Genomic DNA, 26,901 nt, shown 5'->3' on the forward strand with positions numbered 1-26,901 from the left:
TCGGGCATGGCTAGATGAGAGTTTCAGAAAAAGTTGCCAGAAATTTTTCTCTCTGTTTTTGGGATCTATGCTTGCTTTGAAGTCTTCATTTTCAGACAGACATCAACCACCCCACCCCAGATCTAGGCAGATCTAGGTGGTTCTGCAGATTGTGGCAGATCTAGGTGGTTCTAGACTTAACAGCTTCAGTAGAAGACAGATTTCCTTTCCTGAAATTTCTAATAAAAAGTTTGAGCCTTTCCATACTTCAAGCTCTATTACAAAGTTACAGTCATCAAGACAGTATGGTATTGGGGCACCTGGGTGGCTCAATGGGTTGAGCCTCTGCCTTTGCTCAGGTCATATCTCAGGGTCCTGGGATCAAGCCCCGCATTGGGCTCTCTGCTCGGCAGGGAGCCTGCTTTCTCCTCTCTCTCTCTGCTTGCCTCTCTGCCTACTTGTGATCTCTGTCTGTCAAATACATAAATAAAATCTTTAAAAAAATAAAAAAAGACAGTATGGTACAAGCACAAAAACAGACACAGAATAGAGAGCCCAGAAATGGACCCTCAACTCTATGGTTAACTACTAATCTTCGACAAAGCAGGAAAGAATGTCCAATGAAAAAAAGACAGTCTCTTCAACAACTGGTGTTGGGAAAATTGGACAGCCACATGCAGAAGAATGAAACTGGACCATTTCCTTACACCACACACAAAAATAGACTCAAAATGGATGGAAGACCTCAAGGTAAGGCAGGAATCCATCAAAATCCTTGAGGAGTATACAGGCAGCAACCCCTTTGACCTCAGCTGCAACAACTTCTTCCTAGAAACATTGCCAAAGGCAAGGGAAGCAAGGGCAAAAATGAACTATTGGGACTTCATCAAGATAAAACACACAAAAGCTTTTTTCCGTTGTATGGAAGATCATTTTTAAGACACTTGAAACTTTCTACTATAGTTTACAGAGCAAATTATTTTATTTTATTGTCTTAGCGTGGAAGAGCCGATTTCTAAAACAGGATTCGAGTAGGTAGAGCTGTGTGGCTGCGGAAAGTTGGCCCCAGGATCCGCTGCGGGGAAGCACCAGCCTGCAGGGGTAACCTCGCACAGGGGACACTCTGAGGGAGGCAGGAAGCCACACTCCTCCGTCTGCCAGGTGTGAACCAGGAGGAAAGATGCATTTCCTGAATGAAAGACGTGTCTGCCAAAAAAACAAAAAGCAAAGGAAACAGTCAACAACACCAAAAGACAACCAATAGAATGGGAGTAGATATTTGAAATGACCTATTAGAGAAAAGGCTAGTATCCAAAATCTATAAAGAACTTATCAAACTCAACACCCGAAGAACAAATAATCCAATCAAGAAATGGGCAGAAGACATGAACAGACATTTATCTGAAGAAAACATCCAAAAGGACAACAGACACATGAAAAAAAGGTCAGCATCACTCGGCATTAGGGAAATTGAAACCACAGTGAGATACCACCTGGCACCAGTCAGAAAGCCTAAAATTAACCAGTCAGAAAATGATAGGTGTTGGTAAGGATGCAGAGAAAGGGGAACCCTCTTGCACTGTTGGTGGGAATGCAAGCTGGTGCAGCCATTCTGGAAAACAGTATGGAGGTTCCTCAATAAGTTGAAAACAGAGCTACCTTACAACCCAGCAATTGCACTACTGGGTATTTACTCTAAAGATACAAATGTAGTGATATGAAGGGGCATGTGCACCCCAATGTTTATAGCAGCAATGTCCACCATAGCCGAACTATGGAAAGAACCTAGATGTCCATCAACAGATGAATGGATAAAGAAGATGTGTGGGGTGTGTGTGTGTGTGTGTGTGTGTGTGTGTGTGAATATTATGCAGCCAACAAAAAAGCCAAAATTGTGCCATTTGCAAGGACATGGATAGAACTAGAGGGTGTTATGCTAAGTGAAATACAACAATCAGAGAAATACAAGTATCATATGATCTCAGTGATATGAGGAATTTCAGAAGACAGAGGATTATTGGGGAAGTGGGGGGAATGAAAAAAGAAACCAGAGAGGGAAACAAACCATAAGAGATTCTTAATCTCAGGAAACAAACAGGGTTGCTAGAGGGGAAGGGAGTGGGGGGAATGGCTGGGGGATGAACATTGGGGAGGGTATGTGCTATGGTGAGTACTATGAAATTGGTAAGACTGATGAATCACAGACCTGTACCCCTGAAACAAATAATACATGTTAATAAAAAAATCTTTAAAAATATAAGATCAAAGCTTCAAAAAAAAAAAAAGAAAAGATTTGAAGCTTATTAGACTAGTTGGAACAAAATTCCTGACTCAGTCTGGAAGCTATGACTACAGGCATGCATAACTCTCATTGGAAGGGACTGAATTATAAGACACTGCAGGAGCCAGGGGTGGTGGAGCCCTTGTATATGGACTAGAAGAGGATAAAGAACTATTCCTGAAAGGAATATTGAGGCACTATTGCCAGGATAAATGAATGAAAGTCAAGCAAAAACAACAGATACGTTGACACTATCCTCTCTGGATGCTTTCTTCCCTCCTAAGAATTTCTTGCTTTTTTTTTTTTTTTTTTTTTTTGCGTTTACTACAATTAACTATTTAGCCCTTTTGTATCATGATAACACTCTATTTAATCTTGGTAGAAAGCAAGGAAATGTCACCTTCTGGATCTAAGCCTTCTGGAAAACATGCTTTCATACTCATACAAAATTGACTTCCCATTTCACAAACGATGGGAAGTCTGGTAAGAGGACCCCAGGGAATTTCTGTTCTTACTACTTGCTCTGTATCTCTAAATTTGCAGAGTTCCCTATCAGCTTCCATTTCACCTGATACTGACGCCTCACTCCCTACCACTCTGGTGTAAGTGAGACCTTCCCCATCTTCCTTCATTCCTCAAGCACTTTCAAGGCTATTTAGGGAAACAAACGTTTTGTGAAGGTTTGAGAAAATAAGGGAGGATAATGGCTAGCAATCATAGGAGATATATCAGGATTCTTTTGGTTAAGAGTGATGAAAATCCAGGGCACCTGGGTAGTTCAGTTGGTTAAGCATCCATCCAACTCTTGGTTTTGGTTCAGGTCATGATCTCGGGTTTGTAAGATTGAGCCCCCCCCCCACCACCACATTGGGCACCACATTCAGTATGGAGTCTGCTTGAGATTTTCTCTCTCCCTCTCCCTCTGTCCTCTCTCCTCTCTCTTAGATAAATCTTAGAAAAAAAAAAGAGTGATGAAAATCCAACTGCAACTTAGTTTAGGCTAAATAATAAACGTGGAGGTTCATGCAATTACAAGGATTCAGAGTGGGTCTTAACTAAAGCTCAGCCACAGACTTAAATGATACCAGGAGTCCATCTCTGCCCTCTGCTAGTCTTTTAAGTGCTGGTTTCACCCTCATCCATACAGACTCTGTCTACATGAGGAGATAATGGCTGCTATATCCCCAGTCAAGTGTCCTTAAGCTCATGAGCCAAAAGGCAAAGGAGTGGGGGTGGGAAGAAGGGAACACTAGAACCCAGTCCAACACCCCTCCAATTAATATGCAACTAAAATCCCTAGATACAGGAAAGATAATTTTTTTACATTATTAAGTGTCTTATAATCTCCCAAAGATTAAATGTAAATATAGAAATGAAGATTGAATTATATATGTATTACTATCAGGTGTTCAGAAATAATCTATAAATGTCATTTAAAATACTTGTCATATTTTAAGAAAATATAGCATATTAAAGAATATAATGGATGAATCCTATCTAATTCAGAGTTTTTAATTGAGTATTGATTTAAACTTAGAATTTTAAGCTGAAAGAATAATAATTTTATTAAAACTATTATTGGCATTTCAAGAAGTTGTCATTTGTCATATTTATATGTTTAATTAAATAGAATTATAAATATTTATTTGGGAAGGTTTCATTTATGAAGCAATTGAAGCATTTAAAAGGAAAAATTGAGTGTATTAGATTTATCCATTCATGAATTCCTTCCTTCAACAAAACTTAACTGTGTGCCCATCCCCCACATCTGTTCAATTTTGAGAAACCAGTTCACCTCTCTGTTTATTTATCTGTCTTCCCTTACCAAACTGAAGGTCTGCCATCATAATTACTTCCTTGCACCTAGTCCAATGTCTGGCCCCAGAGCAAGCACTCGGGAAATATATATTGAATGAATGAATGAGCCATATGAGGCCCAAAATGCAATCAGCTTTTAAAAATTATGACTGTTATCTCCCTGTTATCTTTGGATTTTAAGGACCATCAGTTTCTGTTGCAGTATTGGGTTCACTTAGGGGCCCACCTTCCATTTCTTTTCTTGTAATAGCTGAATGACATTGACTCACCTTCTGCTTAGAGGGAGGTAACTTGTTCATTCAGCTAATATGAGGGGTAGAATCACAGGGTACGCAAGGGGAGAAACAGTGAATCCTGTGTGCAGCTGGAATACAGTTTGTGAAGGGAAACACAACTGAAATGGTAGGCCACAACCAATGTGTATTGGGCCTTGGACATCTGATTAACAAGCGACAAATGTATACATGAAGGTTAAAAATTCAATCACAAAGAAGCCTTTGATGCAATCCACAGTATGCTTTAGGAAGATTAATCAGATTTTCATTTGGAGGAAAAATTACAAGAGTGTACCATTTAGTAATAAGGAATATGGGTTTTGAAGTCATATCGCTCAGATTTCATGATTCTCTGCAATTTACCAGCTGTGCGAACTTTAGCAAAAAACTTAACCTCTCTGAACCTGAGTTGCATTATTTATAAAATGGGGTCACAATTCATTGGATTAAATGTGATGACGTATTGAAATGACTGGTAGAGTGACACTGTGAATAAAAGAATGCAAAACCAAAACAAACACAATGAAAGTGAGACTTTGCAGGGGAGAGACTAGAGCCAGGATGATTAAAGAGAAAGAAACACAATTAAGAAGCAGTGTCACAGAATCCCATAGGGGAATGAAAAGTGAGTTAAAGAGGCTGCTCACAGTTATTCAAGTGTAGCTGCTAACAGCTTGGTCTCACTAGGTGCCTGCTGTGTTGCGGGGTATCCTGGCATTCCCCTGAAATGTTCTTTGTATGTGTCTCCCAGCCTGCCTGGGAACAGAGACTGGTTCTTGGTCATCTCTGCAGCCCTAGTGTCTAATATATTCCCGGTTTCCATGAAATCTTCTTAATAAATGTCAACTAATCATAAATTGTTCTTGACATTTCAAACGATTTTCTAAAGAGAAACTTCTTTGTTCTCGTATCTCTAGAGATCAGGCTAAAAGATCTGGCCTAGATGTAGTGACAGGGAACACACAATACAAGTAATTGTAAAAAAAAAAAAAAAAATCTTGTTAGTTTCTTAAGTTTCATCCTCAATCTTTTCACTTTCCTATGACATAACTTTGATCTGGTGCAGTTTGGTCCAAAAATAAATATAAAAAGCAAAGGCCTTGTTGCTTGATTCTTCACTACAGAGCTCAGGCTTACAAAGGCCTCCCATGTAGATTCTTCTCTCTGTTTCTCTTTCCCTTCCTATTTTCCTTCATTATCTCTCTCTCTCTTTTTTTCGACTTGCTGTTTATTTTGGTGTTCTTTTTTTCCCTAATTAATCACCTTGTGTTTGGTTTTGAAACTGCAATTCTCTATGTATATACCGATGTATAATATCCTTTCTTAGGATTTCCTTATGTAATTTGGTAAAGTTTAAAATGCTTTGAAAATGAACTTCAGAAATAACACATGCTAAGAGTTCATCCCTTGCATCTTCAACTATAGCTGAGAAGAAGGAAAGAAAAGAGGCCTTTGGACAGTGACATAATAACAGCTAAGCTTTGTGGAGTTTTTGATGCATGCTAGTCACTGTTCTAAGTGGGTTTACAAATTTTCCCCACAAAGAACAGAAGAGAGCAAAGATGTGGAGAAACTGGAATTCTTGTGCACTGCTGGTGAGAATGTGAAATGGTGCAGCTGATATGGAAAAATTAAAAATAAAATTACCATATGATCCAGCAATCCACTTTTGGATATTTATGTGAAAGAATGGAAAAGTGGATCTAGAAGAGAGATTTGCAAACTCAAGGTAACTGAAACATTGTTCACAATAGCCAAGACGGAGAAACAACCCAGATTTCCATAGATGGATGAATGGACAAACACAATTTTGTATATACATACCATGGAGTATTATTCTACCTTAAAAAGGAAGGAAATTCTGACACGTGCCACACAGGGATGAAGCTTAAAAACATTATGCTAGGTGAACGTAGCCTCACACAAAAGGACAAATATGTTTCCACTTATCTAGAGACAAAAAGTGGAATAGTTGCCAGGGGCTGGGGGCCTGGGCAGGGATGGAAGTTGTTTAGTGCGTACAGAGTTTCAATTTGAGATTTAAAAAAAAAAAAAAGGTTCTGGAGGTAAATGGCAGTCATTGTTGCATGACAATGTAAATATAATTATTGCCACTGAAATCCACTTAAAAATATTTAAGATGGAAAATTTTATGTTATGTATATTTTTACACAATTTAAAAAAACATGTAAAGAATGATTCATGTGTGAACTCAAAACTATTTGGGGCACCTGGGTGGCTCAGTGGGTTAAGCTACTGCCTTCGGCTCAGGTCATGATCTCAGGGTCCTGGGATCGAGCCCCGCATTGGGCTCTCTGCTCAGCAGGGAGCCTGCTTCCTCCTCTCTCTCTCTCCCTGCCTCTCTGCCTACTTGTAATCTCTCTCTGTCAAATAAATAAATAAATAAAACAAAAAACAAAAAAACAAAACTATTTGTACTGGTTCGGTTACCAGGCTTTTTGTCACCTGTGCTAACAAAATCTACATATGTCCAAAAAAAATTAAAAACAAACAAATGAGGTTGTTGGTAAATTAAAGATGGTGACAAATTCTTTGCTACTCCTTCAATTAAGAGGTGTAGTCTTATTTTTTTCCCCCTTGAATCAAGGCTGGCTTTGTGTCTTCTTGACCAATGGACTGTGGCAGAAGTAACTTCTGGGATCCAAGGCTAGTTAATAAGAAGTCCTCCTATATTGCTTGGTACAGCTCACTCTCTGCATGTACAGTCTCTGAGAGCTCCCTCAGCAAGCATTTTGTTGTGAGAAATCCAAACCAGAGAAAGATACTCCAAAGAGGGATTCCAGCCTGAATTGCCAATAACATAACATAATAGCATTCATTTGAGCCTGAAGTAAACTACAGTTTCAGCTGACATCTGACTGCAAATGTGTAAGAGACCTCCAAGCTAGAACCACACAGCCAAGTCCAGTCAACCCACAGAATCATGATAGATCATAACGAATTGTGTTAAACCACTAAAATCTGCTGTGGTTTACTATGTAGGTACCATAATGATGTCCACTTATACTTGAAAAACTTGAAGCTGAGAATGGAAATGCTTGCTCATGGTCTCTGCCAGTAAGCAGAGGAACTCATACTTGAAGCATATATTTCTAAACTTCTAGAATTTTAACACCTGCACTGCTGACCACTGAATAGTTTTTCAGTTGAAATAGCTTTAAAAGGATTTACTTCTCAAAAATTCCTGTATTTAATTCAGAGCTGAGTTCTGCCACATTACTCAACTCCAAGGGTAATGTGGATGACCCCAATGTGCATGGTACCTCCTGCAGTTGTACATTACACAGGCCCCAGAGCCATAAGAAGGAGGCCTGAACAAACCTGTCCCCTATCCTCAACCAGACCTTGTTCTCTTAAGTGTTAATGCCTTCTAACAAATGGTCAGCCCTTGTCTAAGGGCCTAAGAAATTTCAAGGGAGAAGAGAGGTTGGTACTAGAACCTATGGGAGTACCAGAAGTAAGACATATTTAAAAATTTAATTAAGGGGCGCCTAGGTGACTCAGTAGGTTAAAGCCTCTGCCTTCGGCTCAGGTCATGATCCCAGGGTTCTGGGATCGGACCCTACATCGAGCCCTGCATCGGGCTCTCTGCTTGGCAGGGAGCCTGCTTCCCTCCCTTTCTCTGCTTGTGATCTCTGTCTGTCAAATAAATAAATAAATAAATAAAATCTTTAAAAAAAATTTAATTAAGGGGCGCCTAGGTAGTTCACTCTGTTAAGCGTGAGTCCTGTGTCAGGCTCCCTGCTCCTCGGAGAGCCAGCTTCTCCTTCTGCTTCTCTCTATCTCTTTCATGAATAAAAAAATAACATTTAAAAAAAAAACTAATTAAAAAGCAGGGAGTAAGAATTAAAAAAAAAAAAAAAAAAACAGTGGTTCAGGGCCATTTAGCATAGGGCAGATTTCACTGTAGAGGGCAGAGCTTCCCTGGTGATGCTACTGTATTAGAGCAGGGAACACTAGCTTCCGACTCTAATAAAAACCCACATCACCAAGGAACATAAAAATCTTGGGAGTTTAGTAAAAGGAAGCACATCTTCTACCTTAAAATGTTAAAACTTTGGTGCCTGGGTGACTCAGTCGGTTAAGTGACCAACTCTTGATTTTGGCTCAGGTCATGATCTCAGGGTCCTGAGATTGAGCCCCACATCTGGCTGTGCACTAAGCAGGGAGTCTACTTGTTCCTCTTCCTCTGGGACCCCCCAACAAAGGAATAAATAAAATCCTAGACAAATAATGTTAAAATGAGTTTTTAAGTCTATTTATACACAGCAGGCACTGAGAGCACTCAGAAAACATCTTTATTCAGCATTTATTACAATATTTGTAAATAAGCTTTCATTTCCCTTTCTAAATTTGAAGTAGGAAACATATCTTATTTGTATTTCTGGTCCCACCATAGTACTCTTTACTGAAGGAGGAATGCTAACCCCATTCGGTAATACTTCAAAGATTCAACCCATTTGCACTGAAGTAGACTTTATTCAATCCATTGTATCTATGCCAGGATCAGTGCTAAACATTTTCATATATAATCCCTATTTGTTTTCCTAAACAATCCAGAACACAGGAAAAGCCAAGGTTTGTTTTACTGTTTGATTTATTGAAGTTCAAATATGAAAGAAATGGATGGAAGCAACTAACATGGGAACAGGACTTTATTTTCACTTACAGGAATGACTGACATGAAAATGGGGATTAAGATGAACAGTATATAAATATGATGAGGTTTTGTTGCTTTTTCTTCCCAGAGCCCTAAATCAAGACACCTGATTTGACTGGAATGACATAGCTAGAACTGTGACTGCCATGATTAGATGAAACCTATGATGCTAAACCATAGTAGGGAAAGAGGAAAAACCAGTTTGGGCATCAAGAAGGGACTCGGAAGGGCAGCACCCCCCCGCCCCCAAAGTTCATCTTCAGGTCTTTTACAGCAGAGTCGTCTATTGGCTCTGTGTCTTGTCAAACTGGGTCTCATGCACACTAACTTTCCTAAAGGTTATTTGTATCTATTTTAGTTTATGCACTTTTATCAATTTCACTTACATGTATGCAGCGGCAAGAACGTGGGATGTGGAGGGTAAAATTCCGAGTTTCAGTCCACCTGTGTTACATTAAGTCAATCTCTGAAGAAAAAATTTTATCCATTAAACAATGAAAAAAAACCGATTGATTCCTAACCGTCTGTCAGAGTGGTAGGGAGTTCTTGATGGGACACTCACGTGAGAGCCCTTTGGAACCTATAAAATACTATTAGTTATGTGCAGAAACAACGTCCCCAAAATAGAGAAGGGCGATTTTCTTTTTTTAGCTAAACGAATTCTGGAAAAATCCCTACTGGAACGCAGTGGTTTTGCAAACGCCAAACGCAAGGTCCAAAAGCTTACCCAACGCCCCCGACAGCAGTAAAGTGAGACGCAAACCACAGAAAAGTGACTGCTGCCCCAGCCTCAGACGCCGGGCACTTCCGGCGCAGCGATGCAGTCACGGAAACATGGACGGGCTCCATCTCCCCACACACAGCCACGCTAAACATGGCTGCCATGAGACGACGACAGAATCCCACACCCAACATGGACACATGGAACGAGCCCAGCCCCGGAAGGCAACCCTCCGGAAATGCCCGAGCTGCGGCGGAAGCGGAAGCGCCGAGGCGGTGGGGGCCGCGGGAAGTGTCGGTCGCGTTTCTCCCTCCCTCTCAACTACAATAACAGACGGAGGGCCGGCGTAGGTGAGGCGGCGGCGGAATGGGCCCGGGGACCGGCAGCAGGCCGCAGAGCGGGGCGTGTGGGCGGCGGGGAGGAGGCAGCCGGGTGGGATCTCCGGGGCTCCCGAACTCCCGACCGCCTGGGCTCTCGGTCTCGGACTCCTTTCAGGCCTAGAGCTCCCGGGAGAGCAAGGATTGGGTTTGTGGGTCTTGGCCTTGTAGGCCCTGGTTGCGGGGTTTGCTTACCTTGTCCAGAGCTGGCCGAAGAGTCTAACATACAGAACCCTCTTTGGGTCTCGGGTTTCCTCAGAATGGGGGCGGGGTAGGGGGTTGGCCTGGGCAATTTATGGGACACCCTCCCACCCCGAGTGTCACGAATTCTACGATTTTTACGTTGTCAGTGATAAAGCCAGTAAGTTAAGGAAGACCTGTAGTCAGTGTACCGAGGGATGTCTCTGAGCAAGACGCAATGAGTACATTTTTTTGAGAGGCGGCCAGCTCTGGTATCAGGAGCCTCAAGTTCTAGTTTTACCTCGCCACCGACTCCCTGTGTGACCTTGCCCAGGTGCGTTACCCTCTCTGTAGCGCAGTTGGCTTATCTGTAAAATGAAAGTGTTAGTAGCCTCTGATGCAGCTCCCATCTCTGAAGTTCGGGTTCTCAGCTCCTTTTTAAAGGAGCCTTAGAGACAGACCTGAAAAGCTTGTTTTCCCTGCCTCCTGGGTAGCCAGGAGTTGACCGATAAGAGACGTCTACCGTGTTTCTTTCCAGGCACCAAACTGGCCAAGGGCAAACTGGGTACTTAGGAAGGTTCTTGTGCAGGGAGAAGCTCTGTCCTGACGACTTCGTTTTATAAATCTAGACCAGCAGTGTGAAAACACTCCTGGGGGAAGAATGGGAGAGCTTGTTTTTTGTCTTAAAGCTGCTTTTAACTTGCTGTTACTTTGGGCAAATTCCTTTGCACTCTCTGGACTTGAGATTTCTCAGCTGGCAAATGAGCGCATTGGATTAGGACCCTGATTCTTAATCCTCTTTCCCATACTCTCAGCACAACTGAAGAAAAAAATAATGGCTTTATAAGACCAGGATATTCTGGGAGAGAGAAGAGGTGGGATGTGGAAAGCTACATATTGTGTAGTCCTATAGACTGAAAAATCTGTGCTTGTAATTTTAAATTTCTGACAGTTACTGGTTTAGGTGACCCTAAGGGTTCTTTCCTCCTTTTAAAATTTACAATGCTGTGATTTCTTATGTTCTCTTAGGGTAATGAATATGGACTTGTGTGCGCACGTGCGCGTGTGTGTGTGTGTGTGTTTATTTATTTCTTAAGATTTTATTTTAAAATAATCTACACCTAGCATGGGGTTCAGCCTTCGAACCCGGAGGTCAGGAGCCATATGCTCTATCAATTGAGCCAACCAGGCACCCCTTGCGTGTGTTTGTTTAAATGAATGTGTGCTTGCAGGTACACACTTCAGTGAAAAAGATACAAAGGCATAGAATAAGAAAAAAAGGAAAAACGACTTTTCAGTAAGGCGAAGTAACGTAGTAAAATAAAATTGGTCTTGCACTGGAGTTTAAGACCTTGCTTCAGCCCTTGTACTTTCTGACTTTGTGTCTTTGGACAAACCAGCTTACTTCTTTGAGTCTCACTTTTCCTTATCTGGAAGGTGAGGGGTTGGACTGGATGATTTCTAGATCCTTTTGGCACTAGAATTCTATGTTTTTTTTATTTGAGCAGTTTGGTAGATGTGGTGTGGCACCTTTTTAGGCAAGAGAGGCTATCCTAGGTAGTAGACATGGAAGTTAGGATCTATGATGTTAGGTCAGATTAAGTGACATGCAAGATTATTTTGATATGAGCAAGCTGAAGCCAATAGAAACTAAAGAAAGGCATTAGAACCTGAGGGGCAGGAAAGCCCTCGACCAGATGGATGATTGAAGATATTGGGAAGTTTTAAATGGGAGAGGGGTATTTTTGGTGAGGGTAATGAAAGATAATTTAGATTATAGTAATGGAAATGACTGAGTTATGAGAAACTGGTGTTAGAGTCTACCTGCATTCTAAGTTTCATGGGAAGACAGACTTTTCAACACCTGACACTTAGTAGGCAGTAAATGATAGGGTAGATAATGTATGAGCAGATAACAGCTATCAAGAAAAGGAGGAGTTTCTCCATAGAATTTTTATTAATTGGATACAGAATGAGAAATTGGTTCAGAATTATGAAAATTCTATCGGACAAGAGATCCCAAAGTTTTCTGGTTAGTTGTAAGTTAGTTTATCTCTTCTTTGTAAAGTGTGTTAATAAGAGACAAACGTGCTTGGGAAAGCCTGATGTGGTCTGAGGACAGGATTAATTAATAGAATAAGTCAGGGATGGTGGAGAATGTTGACAAGATGGTAGAGGTATAGGAAGATTTTTAGATGAGACATTTAGGGAGTGAAGGAGTGAACTCATACAGGATTTTTGTAGATATCACCAATTGTCAGAATTGTGAATAGTAGGTACTAAAACCTTTACAGTGGAAATAGAGGATTAAAAGGAAAAGAACTTGATACTGCAAGGAAATGTTAGGCCTCCCTTGCAAGAAGTGGAGATAGCCTTAAGGGTTAGGGATTAAAATAGATGGGAATAAATTTGGGGGCAAACAGAATGAACTGAATTAATAGAGGATAGTATAGTTCTGTTTGGGAAAAGAGGAGATTTGACTGGCCATTTGGAAGGAGAAGAGAGTACACCTAAGAGAAATTGTATTGTGGAAGGACACCCTGGCTTGAAGAATACACACAGATAACTCAGGTTACTACTTAGAATGTACTTGCACCACCCGGACAATAAAGGTGCTTCCAGTGGCTAAGGTCTGCCAAACAGACAGCCACCAAAAGACTATAGGATACCCAGGACTGCTAAAAGCTGTGGTGTGGGACCCTAAATTAGATGGACCACAAACCCTAACTTGTGAAGAAGGGTGTGGCCAGCAGCAATTCTGTCAGAGCATCCAGAAGCCCATCTCAGAGCACTGGGGAATAGCTCTGGAATGCAGAGGGACAGCTGAGGTGCAGAGCCTGACTTGATGATAGGGTGTGTAATGTATGCTGAGAAGTTTGAAGACACTTAATACATGCCCTTGGGCAAGTGACTTATCCTCTCTGGTTCTGTTTGTCCATCTGAAAATTGAGGGAGCTGGTCTTAAGGACCTCTGGATGAACTTTGATGTGTCTGTGAAGCCCCTGAAATTGTGTATGAAATTCATAGTGCATGAGTATATTTTATTTTCCTTTTGGGAAGAAGATGTGCAGCTTTTACCATAGCATCAGATGGGTTTGTGACCCACAAAAAAATTAAGAACTGTGTGACTGGGTAGCCTCTGAGGGCCCCTTCAGTTTTTTACATTGTGGGATTCTACACTTCTGTCAAAATGACATTTCTTTGAGATTTGGAGTCTGAGTCTCCAGAACTTGGCTGGCCCTAGAAATGACACCTCGTGCTGCAAAATAGATTCATCATGTATTTGTACCCACCTCTCTCTTACCCTCTATGACTCCTCTGCTAGATCTGCTTCAGTGTTTCATCTTCACCTGCTGTTGATTTTTCCTTCTTAGCCCTTTCCCTTCTGAGCTACTGCTGCTTTGCACCTTCCCTCCTTTTTTGAGTTTCTCAAGTGGCAAATGGTGATATGTGGGCTATAGGGGTAGGAAGAAACCAAGATACAGAAAGCTATTTTTCTGTTCTCACTTGCTTTTGTCCTTTATCCCACTAAAAGAAAAGCAGTTAAGAGAGAGAGTGCACAGACAAGAGAGGCAGCATCACCATATGGATTTAGCTCATTTTGCACACTATTTTCTTTTCACACAGAGTTGCCAGGCCTTTGTTACTCTCAGCATAGCCACCTCAATGAAGATGAAGCCAGCTTTAGCTGAAATAATTTTGTTGTCCTTTATGGAGTTTGAATGGTGGTAAGGGCAAATAGATGAATTCTCTAACAAGGAAGATTTTTTAACTCCTGGATATTTCCAGGACACCTACTTGGAGAGGACTGATGGCTTTCCCCTGACTCTGGGTCCTGACTTGTTAAACCCCTACATGTGGGATGGAGATCTTATCTTTTACCCTGGCCTTCATCTCCACGTGTCCCCCAGAGGCTTCCCGCAGGGGAGTCACTACTCCACTCGCTGCCGAGTAGGTAGCTACATAAATAAGTCTTCAATTCTAGGCATCATACAGAAAATCTATGTATAATTTCACCTAAAAAAATGCTGCTAATTTAGGCCCTTCGACAGTTAGTGTTAATGCATACTGTAAGTTAAATAGATTTTTGTGGGCTCGCTAGGGACCCTATCTCTGCATAATGTTCTATAAAGTCATATCTGTGAGTAAGTACTTCTGAGTCCTAAACAAGTGAACATTTATAAACCAATGATATTTAAGGTGCAGTCTATTTGGTTTAAAAATTCAAGTGTCGGTTGTACACTGAGGCATTAAATCTGATTCCCACAAAATCACAGCTTGCAAAATAATAAGAAACAGCAAAAGGCAGAATCAGAAGATGAGGGTATAAATACTGATATAGATTTGGTGAAGAAAAAGAAGGGAGAAAGGCTAGGAAAGATTTTTACTTACAGGATGAAAAGTCGGAAACATCCTATTCCTGAAAGGCGAGAGCTGTCAAGATTCTTAAAAGTGAAGCATGTGCTAAAAATATGATAAGCTGGAGAATTCATCCGTGGTTGGATTGGTCAAAACTGGTTAATAATAGTCTTGTTGAGGCATTTGTAGGTGCCGGTAGCTGTTTGTTCTGTGTTTCCTGATTGGATTAAAATCTGGTTGCATTTTGCTAGGTTACAAGCTTGTTATTGAGATTGTGGAGGATACTCAGAGGGTAATGGTTCCTAGCAGCCTGAAGCTACTGGATGCCTCTGGACAATGGAAAGACTGATGGATGTTCATACATCAGATATTTGAGGATTTATTATGAGCAAAGACTTGTTTTCACCTAGAGGCAGGAGACTGAGATTCCTTCCCTTTTCCTGGCTGAAAATGGCCAAAAAAATACTATACAAGTTTCTATAGGAGAAGCACATGTTCAGTCTCAACAGGGAGCTCAAAAGAGGGGAGAAGTTTTCACAGAGGACTTAACATTTAAACTAGATTTTGAAAACAGATTAATGCTGTTTTAGGCAAAAAAGGGAAGGAAAGGACATTCTAGTCGGAGTTAATAGCTTATTAGGAATGAAAGATCAATATTTGGGGGAACTAAGGTTACTGGTGGGTCAGGAGTGAGTGTCCTGAAGAACAAGTAATTAAAGATTGAAAGATGAGATTGGGAAGGTGCCATGAATGAAATTAGAAAGATTTTATCCTGTGGAAACTAGGATTCCTTTTGGGCTGATTTGTTTTTTGTTTGTTTTTTAAGGGGTATAATATGCAAAACAAATCTAAATGTTCAAATAAGGGAGAAGAATAGGAAAAGTAATCTTTGTTACTTTACTAAACCTCTGTTCTCCCCAGAGGTAGCCACTGTTGATATTTTGTTGTGGACCTTTCCAGAAACGTCCCATACAGACACCAGCATATTTGTCCTTTTTCTCTAATGCAAATGAGGTAATGCTTTTGAATGACCTACATTTTGCTTTTTTCACTTAATGTGCAATCAGAGGAATGGTTTAAAAACATAATTCTGGTTTCAGTGTGGAGTATGGTGTGGTAAGCATTTATTTATTCAGCAAATTACTTATTGTCGGCCTATTGTGCGGTAGGCTTTGTTCCAGGCTCTAGGGAAATCACCGAGGAAGCCATTGTCATCCAGGTGAGGGTTGATAGAGACCTGAAAGCCTGAGGAAGGGGATGCAAGAGCAGTATTGTGGTAAGATTGGTAAGAATAGCCGATCAAGAGCCTGAAAAGTGAGAGATCCCAGAATATTGAGGCTGATTTCACAGTTTCTGTTTTGGGCATCTGGTAAACTAGAGTAGGGAAAGTAGGGGTGTGTCTGTCTGTCTGTCTGTGAATGTTTTGGGGGGGTGGTTGTGGAGAGTTCAGTTTGTATATACTTTGGAAGGATGTTCAAAGTACTGAGATGAAGGTTTCTGAGAGGAAGTAAATGTCAGAATTCCTGAGAGATAGGAGCCAGAAGTGGATTTTTTTTCTTTTCTTTTCTTTTCTTTTCTTTTCTTTTTTTTTTTTTTAAGTATATTTGTAGTAGCAGTAGTGGAATACAGAGTGAATATAGTTGTCTCAGGCAGAAGAGAATTCTAGGGTGAATTGGTAAAAGAGACTGAGGAGTGCTCATAGAGGAACGAAGAGGACCAAGAGAATATCAATTTGGAGGTCGCATGATGTGAGCGTTTCAAAGAAAGAGTGGTTAACAGTGCCCATACTACAAATGGGTCAGGTAGGGGAGCCTTGAAGAGGGTATATTGGATTTCATGATGAGGAAGTCAAAATAACTTTAGAGCAGTTTTGGGAGCCATTGTAAGATGGAAAGATTGATTTTGCTGGGGAGAGAGCAGTGAATAGGAAAAGGTAGGCAGTGATAGGAACAGAGGAGTATATTTGTAACTGTTTTTGTGGGGTGTTCTGAGTACAAACATTTATTTCTCCCAAGGTCTGTTAACCAAAATGGGATGGACAACATATAAGCTTTTGAGAAGGCAAAAGAGAGGTCACAAATTCAGTGCAAGGTAGCTCACGCACCTACTTTCTGCAGAATCGCTTAGGTCTGTACTGCTGGGTGCTTGTTGATCCTAATCCGCACACAGTTGTGTAAAGGTATTTCTTTGGTTTCCTAGGCTGTGGCTGAAGAGACAACAAATTCGAGGGGGGCTTAGAGGTAGGTATAGGGGTATGTCTGTGCATGTGTGCGTGTGTGGAACGCAGGGAGAAGCGAGCATGCTGCCACCTGTGAGAAATTACAAGTGACCTGTCAGTGAGGGAAGAGACCAAAACACACACAGGCACAGGAGATCGGAGGATTCACTTAGTCATGCAGTTTGCTCCCATTTATTGGTGATGCAAAGAATTCCCAAGAACTCCGCAGACTTCTGTAGTTCCTGAGGAGAGGTATCATAGAATATAATGGATATTCATATTGATGTCCTGAGGTCATCAAGACAAGGTTAAGTTTTATTGAGTCCACTTTGTAGGAAAATAAAAAGTCCGTTTTAGAAAGTTTCAATAGTAAAGGATTATAATTAGGAAAAAGGAAAAGGTGGTCCATGACATGGAGCCAGTACTCTTCTAGAGAAGCACTGATTTGGAACTGTACTTGCCTGCATCACAGCAGCATGATGCAATTTAAGCTCTCATCTAGAGTTCTCTGAGTTTGAGTCCAAAGCATTTTGGAGAATTTTACCAGTGATAGTTGACCATGCTACTTAGAGGACACTGCTTTTACATGGTTCCCTCTTAAGCTGACCAATAAAATAAAACAAAACAAAGCCGTCTGGGTGCTTGCTCATCTGACTTGAATTCTCCTTCACCCTCCATCCATTCCTTTTTCTCCTTCCTCCCTTCTCTTCCTCTGTCACCAAAGCTTATTCTAAAAACAGACAAAATATACATACATTTGACACAAAGGTGAGTTAACCTTTGCTCCTTAATGTTTACAGGAGAGGGAAAAGGGTGATTTTATTCTCCATCTGAAGTTGTACATAAGTAATTAGTTTTTGAGCAAAAGGTCTGTATATTTTATCAGATTTATAAAGGGACCTCGGACCCACTGATGATGTCTAATTCCTTCACTTTATAGGTGGGAAAATGAAGAATTAAAAGATGACTCAAGTTCATAAAAGTAGTTTGGCAGATCCAGAACTAGAACCCAATATTCCTCTTCTGCCTTCTGTGTGAGGGGCAGTTCTAGAATCAGGAGATCCCAGAACTAGAAGGGGTTTTGTTAACCTAGTTTAACTATTTTACCTTACAGGTGAAGAAATTCATGCTTGGGAAAGTTGAGTGGATTATTAAGAAGCAACAGTACAAAATAGAATCCAGAACTCCTGAGTCCTTCCATTTTATTTATTTTTTATTTTTTATTTTTCTGCTCATTCTAAATAATGCATTTTTATATTCTCTACTGCTTTTCAGAAAAAGATATTCTGTGCATTTTGTATAATGTTTTTATTAATTTGAATGTAGTCTGTATCTTTCTTTCTCTTTTATAAAATAAACATCATTTTACAAACTAGGTTTTTGGGATCATTTCTGAGTCTGGAGTTGGTGCGCTTTCATCTTCTCTACTCTCTGCTTGCTTTCAGGTGCTTTGAATTCAAGTTATCAAGAGGGAAGATTTGTTCTTTGATACTGGAGCTAACACAGCAATGGGTCCACGAAAGAAAAGTGTTAAAACATGTCTCATGAATAATGAAATTGTTGAGGAAGCAATACCTGATGAAACAAAGGACTATATGAATCAACTTTCACATGAAGTGCTTTGCCATATTTTTAGGTAAGATTTTGTTTGATTGACTTTTACCCCCGCCCCCCCAGCATGTGTAAGTAGGAACAAATTCTAGGAGTGTTCTGTCTAGCATGGTAGTCACTAGCTACCTATGGCACTGAAATAGAAGTGAAATTAACTTAAAAATCAGTCCAGTTCCTCAGTTACACTAGCCTGTATGTCTTGTGGCTGCTGTGTAGGACAGCTTACACAGTGAAGATAGAGAATACTACTTTGGTTGCAATAAGTTCTATTGTATAGCCATTTTCTACATTAACATCTCAGGCTTCTCGAAATTCATAGTGACTGATTTGTTGACTTTTGTTATTACAGTACCATGTGTGTACAACATAAGGCAGTGTTTCTGACTTTTTTGACTACAACCCACAGTGAGAAACATTTTCTTCATACGCACATATATGTAAGTGATTGGAATCAAAGTTTCATGAAATAATACCCATCGTTACTGTATGCAGTGCACACATTAAGTTGTTTTATAGTAAATTTTTTTCCAAAATCTTTTTTTAAATTACAGTTTTGTCCAGACTTAATTATAAACAAAAGTCAAAGAAATCAAAACAAAAAATCCCAAAAACCTGTCACTTCCAGTTTCCCCTGCTTTCTTCTTTCAGTCATTATCCATTTAAATAAACAACCCTAATACACTTTGGCTCTGGAGTTGGAGACCTGAGTTTAAATCACGAGTCTTTCATTTACTTGCCTTGGACCAGGGATCAGTAAAGATGTTAAGATTCAGTGAGATAATGCTTTTGAAGCACTCAGTACACTGCATAGCATAAATGCTTGTGGACTGTTGGTAGTTTTGATCCCGTTTTGCGTTTGTTCATATTGCTATATGGTCTTCATAATGAGTACTATGTCACTCTGGGCTCACTATGACACAATAATTAACTATGTCACAATAATTGGGACATAACTAAGTCACTATGACAGAATAACTCTTCTCTTGTAGTCTGATGTCTGGATTGTTTTCCAGTTTTTCTCTTATACAATTGCAATGAACTTTTCCAAGCATTTGGATTTTCCACTATTTTATTTACCTAGGGGAAATTTCCATTTATGAAGTTTATAGAAGTGTTCTGAATTTTTTAAAACTACTGAATATTTGCAGAAAAAGAAATTTTTTTAATATTTATTTGAGAGAGAGAGAGAAAGAGTAAGCACAAGCAGGGAGAGGGGCAGAGAAAGAGAGGGAGAAGTAGACTCCCTACTGAGCAGGAAGCTTGATGCGGAACTCAATTCCAGGACCCTGAGATCATGACTTGAGCCATAGGCAGACACTTAACCAACTGAACCACTTGGGCATCCTAGGAAATTTGAAAGTAGGGATAGCAGAGCTACTTTAGGGAACCACGGACATTTTATTTTTCTTTTCTAACATAAATTTGGATTTATCTTCTTTAGTCTTTTAGTCTTTATCATCTACACTTCGTTGTTGTGTGACATAGCATAGTTTTGGCATAGTTCAGTTCTGTCTGGGAATAGGAAGTCCAAAATAACAGAATTTTTTTAACATAACAAAATGATACTGAAGTTCATTTGGTGGAAAAATGTCTGAAAACTTTTCAGAAAGTTTCTTTAGAAAAGGAGTCTAACCCTACCATACAACAATTGTCCCTACAATACAACAGTTGAAGATTTGGTACTGGAGATGTTAAGCAGATAGCTGGGTCAAACCGTTTCCAAATTAAGCCCCATATGGGGATTCAAACTTATGTCGGGATCTGGTTTTGATGGTATTCACATCAATGAGGAAAAGCTGAGTGGATTAATCAGTGATGATGTCATAACCCAGGAATCACTTGGAGAAAGTAAAAAAAGCATGTTCCTACCTTCCATATCTGATACTAAATCCTAAATGCATCAATGAATTAAACAATAAAGCTGTTAAAATCTGGGAAGAAACCATATGTAAAATTGTTCCTAGGGATGTATGTTAGGTATTTGAATAATAAGAAGGCATATTATAAACAAATTGGACCATATTTTAAGTTGAGAGTGGATATGATAATATTTTGCAGTTTAAGCAGAACATTCAAATGGAAGGAGTGGAATCTAGTGTCACATCTTTTTAAAAATGTATTTGAAATGCCTACAACTCTTTGATTATTTGTCTTTGAAGAAAAAATACATTTCTTTTTCTCAGGGCAAATATGATGTAAGATCATCTTTGTGAGACTACTGATCTATTTGGATTTAGAGGGAGTATATTTACTCAGGCATATACTTTGTATAACAATCAGTGATTTGAGGAAAAAATACTTCAGTGTATAAGTTGATTCAGAAAACAAATTGACTGTTTTTCGTTGTTTATAAAATATTTACAATTTCTGGAAATTATCCTACTTACATCTGAGTTATGGAGACTGTAAATTAAGTTAGCAATAATACTTTTTTTTGTAGAAAATTATATTTTATTTTATTCTCTTTAAATAGTTTGAAGGGGAAGAGAGAGTGCCAGAGGTAGCAAACATGGAGCAGAAATGCTCAGCAGGCATACTTGGACTTTTCTTTTAGAATTAGCTTAGTTTTTAGGAATTAGAGTCAGACCTAACCATGTTGACATCCCTGCTCTTCCTTCCTCTTTCTAGCTGTTGATTTTCTGCAAGTTAACTTTTTTGAGCTGATTTCACCACTTTAATAGCACCTGCTATGTTAGTGAGAGTTCTAGCAGGAAACAAGTTATTTACACTTGACTGGAATTTGAAGATCATTTAATGAAGGGACTATTTATAGAGGTTTAGTTGGGGTTAAGGGAGCTAATAAGGAGTGCTAAAGAATTCACCTAGGAGACTAGGAATAGCAGAAAGCCTTTGCCCATGGTATGTGTTGGCCTAAACCACCCAATAGCGGGAAGGGTAGGGAACACAGCCTAGCAGAGAAAGAAAGAAAGAAAATGGATTGGAGGAGGGCAAATAAAGAACCACCTACTTGGTCAAGTTGTGAAATAGTGACTGTAGTACAGTGTCTGTGATATAATACAAGCTTTGTCAAGGGTAGTTTTTACTCTTTTTTTTTTTTTTTTTTTTAATTTAGTTGTGTATGGAGGGGTGTTCAGGAAGAGAGAGAGGTGAGATTTTCTGATCTTTCAAAATACATTGCTTTTATTGGAAACAACAAAAGTACAGGTTAGTTGAAAAGTTTCAAGAAGGAAGAGTTAATAGAGAGTTGGAAAAGAGGAAATTGTAGTTGAAATGAGATGTTTTCATTTAATGCTTGTGCAATACTCGTGTGTGATCTAAACGGTAAAAAGATCTAGGGAAAAAATTATATACTATAAACTTGGGATACATGTATGTTGATGGAGAAGATAGAGTTTCTGGGTGTGTTGAGGGAGCAGAAAGGAATTTTTTTTGCTACTACAGGAAATGGTTTCTGTAAAAGCTATAAAATTATATTGGCCATGTTTAAACTGATTAGTTCTCTCTTTCTCAGGTTCCCTTATCATCAGGCCTTGAAATTCGCTGAGATCCTTTTCCTTCCTTTTTTTTTTTTTTTCCCCTCGAGATTTTCTTTGTTTGTAAAAGCTTAAAAGGAGAAAAGCAGGTTTTAGCAAATATCTTATGGAGAGAACTCAGTATTTATTTGGATGCTTGAGTATTTGCTGACTCATCTGTTTTTAGTGAAAAGCTTTATGTGCATGTTAATCTTAAAACCCTGCAAATATTCTTAAGGTCTTATTTCATTCAAGGCATAGGAGAATGGATGAAGGACAAAAAGTAACCTGTTGGTGAGAGGAAGTACTTACCACTTGATAAATATGAGTTTCTTTCTCTCACAAAGGTACCTCCCTCTGCAGGATATCATGTGTATGGAATGTCTCTCCAGGAAGCTAAAAGAAGCAGTGACCCTATATCTGAGAGTGGTGAGGGTTGTGGATCTCTGTGCAGGGCGGTGGTGGGAATACATGCCGAGTGGTAAGTGGATCTAGCCTGTTAAGGTACCCTGGAGTCCTACTGGAACCTCATAATATTCCCACCAAATGTTACTTGTCTTAAGATAGGCAATATAAGTCACCTTGTAGGTAGGGAGGCAGAATTTATCTAAATTAGTTAGGTTCATTTGGGTCAAGAAAATGTGTTTTGCCTGAGGCTTTCCTGGTTTTGTTCCTTAAGGGGCTACGTCAGCCCGTTCCACACATGTAGCACTGGAGAACTTAACATACATTTATTATATTAGACAAAGTGGCCTTTGTTCCATGATGTAGGTTTTCATAGGTTCCCTGTGCCCCTTAATGGCATCCTCTAATTAAACAGATATTAATCAATTTGTGTAAAGCTGCCCTAGCAAGCCACAGAAATTGCATTTCTGGCACTTTCATTTCTTTAGCACTTTTGGAAGGCTTTACAGGGTCTTAAGAGATTCTCAAATAAGGCATTGGTCTTGTAGACGAAGAATTCAGAGTTAGTAGCCTAAGCACACAAGTGGATGGATCTCAGGTAAAGAGACCAGAAAAGAATGTTGATGACTTCATTAAACAGAATACACCTGAAAGAGAAGAATTAAAATGAAGGGCCAGTCAAGGCTTGTTTTTAGCTAACACCAATTTGTTAACTAGAGACTTCTAGTTATTGTTGTATACCAATTTTGAATGTCTTGTTTAGACATTTTATCAGCATTATCCAGATCCTGATATTTTGAAAATGGGATAAGGGTGGTGGCGGGGGGGAACCTTGGCAGAAGTGAAGTGGAACCGGATAGACTCTCTTGCAGTAGTGGAATATTTTTACAGTTTGGGGTGGTATAGCCTTTGGAAAGGGTCATCAGTCAAGTAACTCTTATCAGTTGGCCTCTTAGTTATCAGTATATATACCTTTTTGTGAAAAACATTGCAAAAACCTGAGGGTAGAACTTAGCTTGGGAGGCTAACCACGGTCATCTTCAAATACTTCAAAGAAACCATCCTAAGGGAAAACGACTCCTTTTATTCCAGAGGGTGATCATTTATAGCAGGAAAGAAAAAAAAAATGAGGGCAGTGTGAAAATGACCATCAATCCTTAGATTAGATTTGCTTTCATAGAGGTTAGATCAGCAGGAATTCTGGCGATGGGATTAATGCACTGTGTAAAGAGGCAGGATGGCAGAGCTCCCATGTGATACAGCCTTAGCCTTAACACTTCTGCCTCTTATCAAATTAGAGAAGAATCTGTCTGCACATTGCTGACTTCTTTCAGACTGTGATAAATACCTGTGAGCCCAAGGCTTCCCATCCCTGCAATGAATATAAAAGGGGATCAAGGCAGTCTCTAGCCTAGAATAAGATCTCATTAACCCTGCTTACTAATGCCACTCTGGCAATAGTTTAACTTGGAGTTTAAGCCCTGATTCTCTATATTATAATCATCATCATCATCATCATCTCTATATAATAATAATAACAACAACAACAACTAAGGTTTTTAGTAGTAATAATAACAACTAAGGTTTTTATGTAGTACTTTATGGTTTATATATGTGATCTCTTTGGGTTTTCACACAATCTCAATAAAGAAGGTGGAACTATATGCATTTTTCAATGAGAGGCAACCTGTAGTGTATGATAAAAGAGGGACATTGGCAGTGGTCAGACTCAGTTTTGAACTCTGGCTACTCACACAGTAGCTTTTAAATTCCTCCAGGTTTATTTTTTGCATCCCTAAGTGCAGTGATTACCTTTTCATTGGGTTGGGAGAATAGATGAGAAAACATAGAATTGTTAGCATGTTGAGTGACTCTGTTGGTGAAGGTTACTCTACACAGTGATAATAAGAACTCTTAGTATAATCAGACCAAGTGATCTTTGAGGTCTCTTTTCAGTTTTGTGATTCTAAGGTTAATATAGTCATCTGGACCAGCCCTGTGCAAATAGAACAACTTGAAAACTTTAGTATGTTAAGACTTGATGATTTGGGGCCTCACTTACATTCTTGAGAGTTAATATTTTTGTCATTAGTGGGCAGATAATTGGATTTCTGACAGTCTCTGTTAAAGACAGAACACCCCAGATAATGAAGTATCAACTGTGTGAAACTTGTCTTCCTGCTTATCTCACCAAAACCCCTGGTGTGAAAGTAACCTGCCTCTCCATTCCCATCTGGTGCATGGAACATGGTCGGCCTCCCAGATAAACAGCTTTGTGTCAGCTCAGTATTCCTTGGTTCACTTATGTTCTCTTAGCTAATTTGATTTTTTTCAGAAGAATGAGCTCTCTGAAATGTCCAGGGAGTGGTGGTTAAACACAGGATAAAGTAATTATTAGGAAATGGGTAGACCAAGAGAACCTATTTTGAGAAGGGATTTTGGTTAGAACTGTGAACTTCCTAAAGGTGAGGATTATATCTTTCTCCTTTTTTAGTTGTGTGCCCTGCCGAGCCCTAGAGGTTCTCTGGACCAGAGAGAATACCTTGGAGGGTGGTGCTGATCAGATAGGTGGTCCTTCCTCACCTAGCAATCTAGTAATAGGTGCGAGTTATCCAGGTTAAATGTGTGTTGTCCCGTTGGAGATTTCTGTGCCTTAAAAGCAGCAGCAGCAACAAAAAGGCAATCATAAATTAAAAGCCTCAGCTCTGTAAAATATTAATTCAAGATAAGTGGGGTTTCTGAAACACTTCCTCTATTACTAAAGAAATAGTAATAATCATTTGTTCAGCCATGGTGTTAGTCTTACGAAACTTTAAAAAGGAAACCTTTTGTTGTTAACTTTTGACAGAAATGACAAGCGCCTAATAAATGTTCATGAACCCAAAGATGAACTTGCCTCTAAATGCTTCTGAATTTCTCAGGCTTCACAGATTCCAGTTTTCTAACACTATTGAAGAAGATGCCAGATGTCGAACAGCTTTATGGCCTTCACCCTAGATACCTTGAGAGGCGAAGGGTACGGGGCCATGAGGCTTTTAGCATTCCAGGCGTTCTAGAAGCTTTGCAGGCATGCCCAAACTTAGTGGTGAGTATACCTAGTTGAATAATATTTGGTATCAACTAATTGATGAAATAATAAATCAAAGAATGAACAAATATGCTCACTCACATGCAGATTTCATCCATAACAGACTTTTAAATTCCATTGCATTTAACATCTTAGATACAGAAATAGAAGCTTTGGATACAAATTAATAGCCTTTCTTATGCTTGCTTGGCATTATTTTCTAGGGTGTAGAAACTTCTCATTTGGAATTGGTAGAATCTATTTGGACATACATGCCACATGTTCATATTTTGGGGAAATTTCGTAATCGTAATGGAGCATTTCCAATTCCTCCTGAAAATAAACTGAAAATTCCTATAGGAGCCAAAATTCAGACTTTACATTTAGTTGGTAAGTACATGTTTCTTGGGTCACCTGCGACACCTCAAAATGTTTTATAGCTGAATAATCACTGAGAAAGAGTAATGAGAATTTTAGAAATAGCTTTGTTGATTGATGATGGCCAAAGAAATGCTTGTGAGACGTGTATACAAATTTATATTTCCCATTAAGGAGTCTTAGATAGGGTCTGGAGGGTTAGAGAAATAACTGCTTCACAACCAGTCTGTTCTGTTTTTGAAAACCACCTAAGTAGTTTTGAAAGTTATTAGGGTGTGGTATGGTTTGTTTTGTTTTGTTTGATTTCACGGAGCCAGAATTCTGCCCTTGTTCTTTACCCTTTTGGTCCTAGTTTGACCCTTCAGAGAAGAGTTCTCCAGTGCAACTTTCTGTGGTGATGCAAGTGTCATGGTTTTGTACTCTCCCGTGTGGTTCCCTCTGGCTAGTGATACAGAGGAACTGAATTTTTATCTTGGGTGCATTATCAGCCCCATGGAGTAGTGGCTACTTTATTACATAGCTCCGCTCTAGAACACTAAGGAATAAAAAGCCAAATAGCTCTCAGTTTACTTGTATCTTCACCAAGCAGAACATTCCCCTATGTTCAAACCAGAAAAAAATGTGCTACTTTTCTTTTTCTCTGAGAAATGGGAAATGGGGTGTTCTTTTTCCAAAGGCACCTTATTTGCAGTGATTGTAGTGTACATTCTCCATGCAAATAGACGTTTCTCAATAATTTCTATCTAGGTAGATAATAAAGGCAGATATTTTCTCAAATTTAATTTGCCACCTCTGACTCAGATTATTGAAAGGGTTTTGGGAAGACTCCTGTTACGGTAGTCTGACTTAAAATATATATTTATTACATATTTTATTTAAATATCTGTTGAGTATCTGCTCTGTTCTAAGCATTCTGGGCATTGGCGATGGTCTTAAGGACTAGAAATTTCTGAAACTGGGTCAAGTGGTGTAGGGAGTGCAGCAGGATGGTAAGGAGTGGGTCTTAATTGGGGCTTATGTGCACAGTTAGGGCAGAAGAAGAATGCTCTCTAGCCCCCTTTTATTTACATGCTCAAGG

The 26,901-nt window shown here is 39.5% G+C and overlaps 1 protein-coding gene and 1 long non-coding RNA gene across 8 annotated transcripts in view; one reads left to right on the forward strand and one right to left on the reverse strand.

Annotated features, from left to right (window-relative positions):
• Positions 1-943: 943 nt before the first annotated feature.
• Positions 944-9,924, reverse strand: LOC123391953. Its single transcript, XR_006606636.1, has 3 exons — positions 9,762-9,924; positions 9,421-9,500; positions 944-1,185 (listed from the first exon to the last, which is right to left on the reverse strand). It is a non-coding gene; the product is annotated as an uncharacterized LOC123391953 (long non-coding RNA).
• Positions 9,925-10,008: 84 nt separating this feature from the next.
• FBXO38 (F-box protein 38) overlaps positions 10,009-26,901 on the forward strand; it is a 55,059-nt gene continuing 38,166 nt past the window's right edge. For 5 of the 7 annotated variants that reach the window (XM_004737879.2, XM_004737881.2, XM_004737882.2 and 2 more), the window contains exons 1-5: positions 10,009-10,105; positions 18,335-18,525; positions 22,321-22,454; positions 25,300-25,463; positions 25,670-25,835. In XM_004737879.2, the coding sequence (XP_004737936.1) occupies positions 18,398-18,525; positions 22,321-22,454; positions 25,300-25,463; positions 25,670-25,835 (592 nt within the window). In that variant the 5' untranslated portion in view covers positions 10,009-10,105; positions 18,335-18,397. Of the gene's footprint in view, positions 10,106-16,870; positions 16,912-18,334; positions 18,526-22,320; positions 22,455-25,299; positions 25,464-25,669; positions 25,836-26,901 lie in introns of those variants that run through there. The other 2 variants (XM_013051233.2, XM_013051234.2) reach the window with 2 other exon arrangements.

This window comes from Mustela putorius, unplaced genomic scaffold, assembly GCF_011764305.1.
Source record: "Mustela putorius furo isolate JIRA1106 unplaced genomic scaffold, ASM1176430v1.1 tig00000407_pilon_pilon_pilon, whole genome shotgun sequence".
Classification (NCBI taxonomy): Eukaryota; Metazoa; Chordata; class Mammalia; order Carnivora; family Mustelidae; genus Mustela; species Mustela putorius.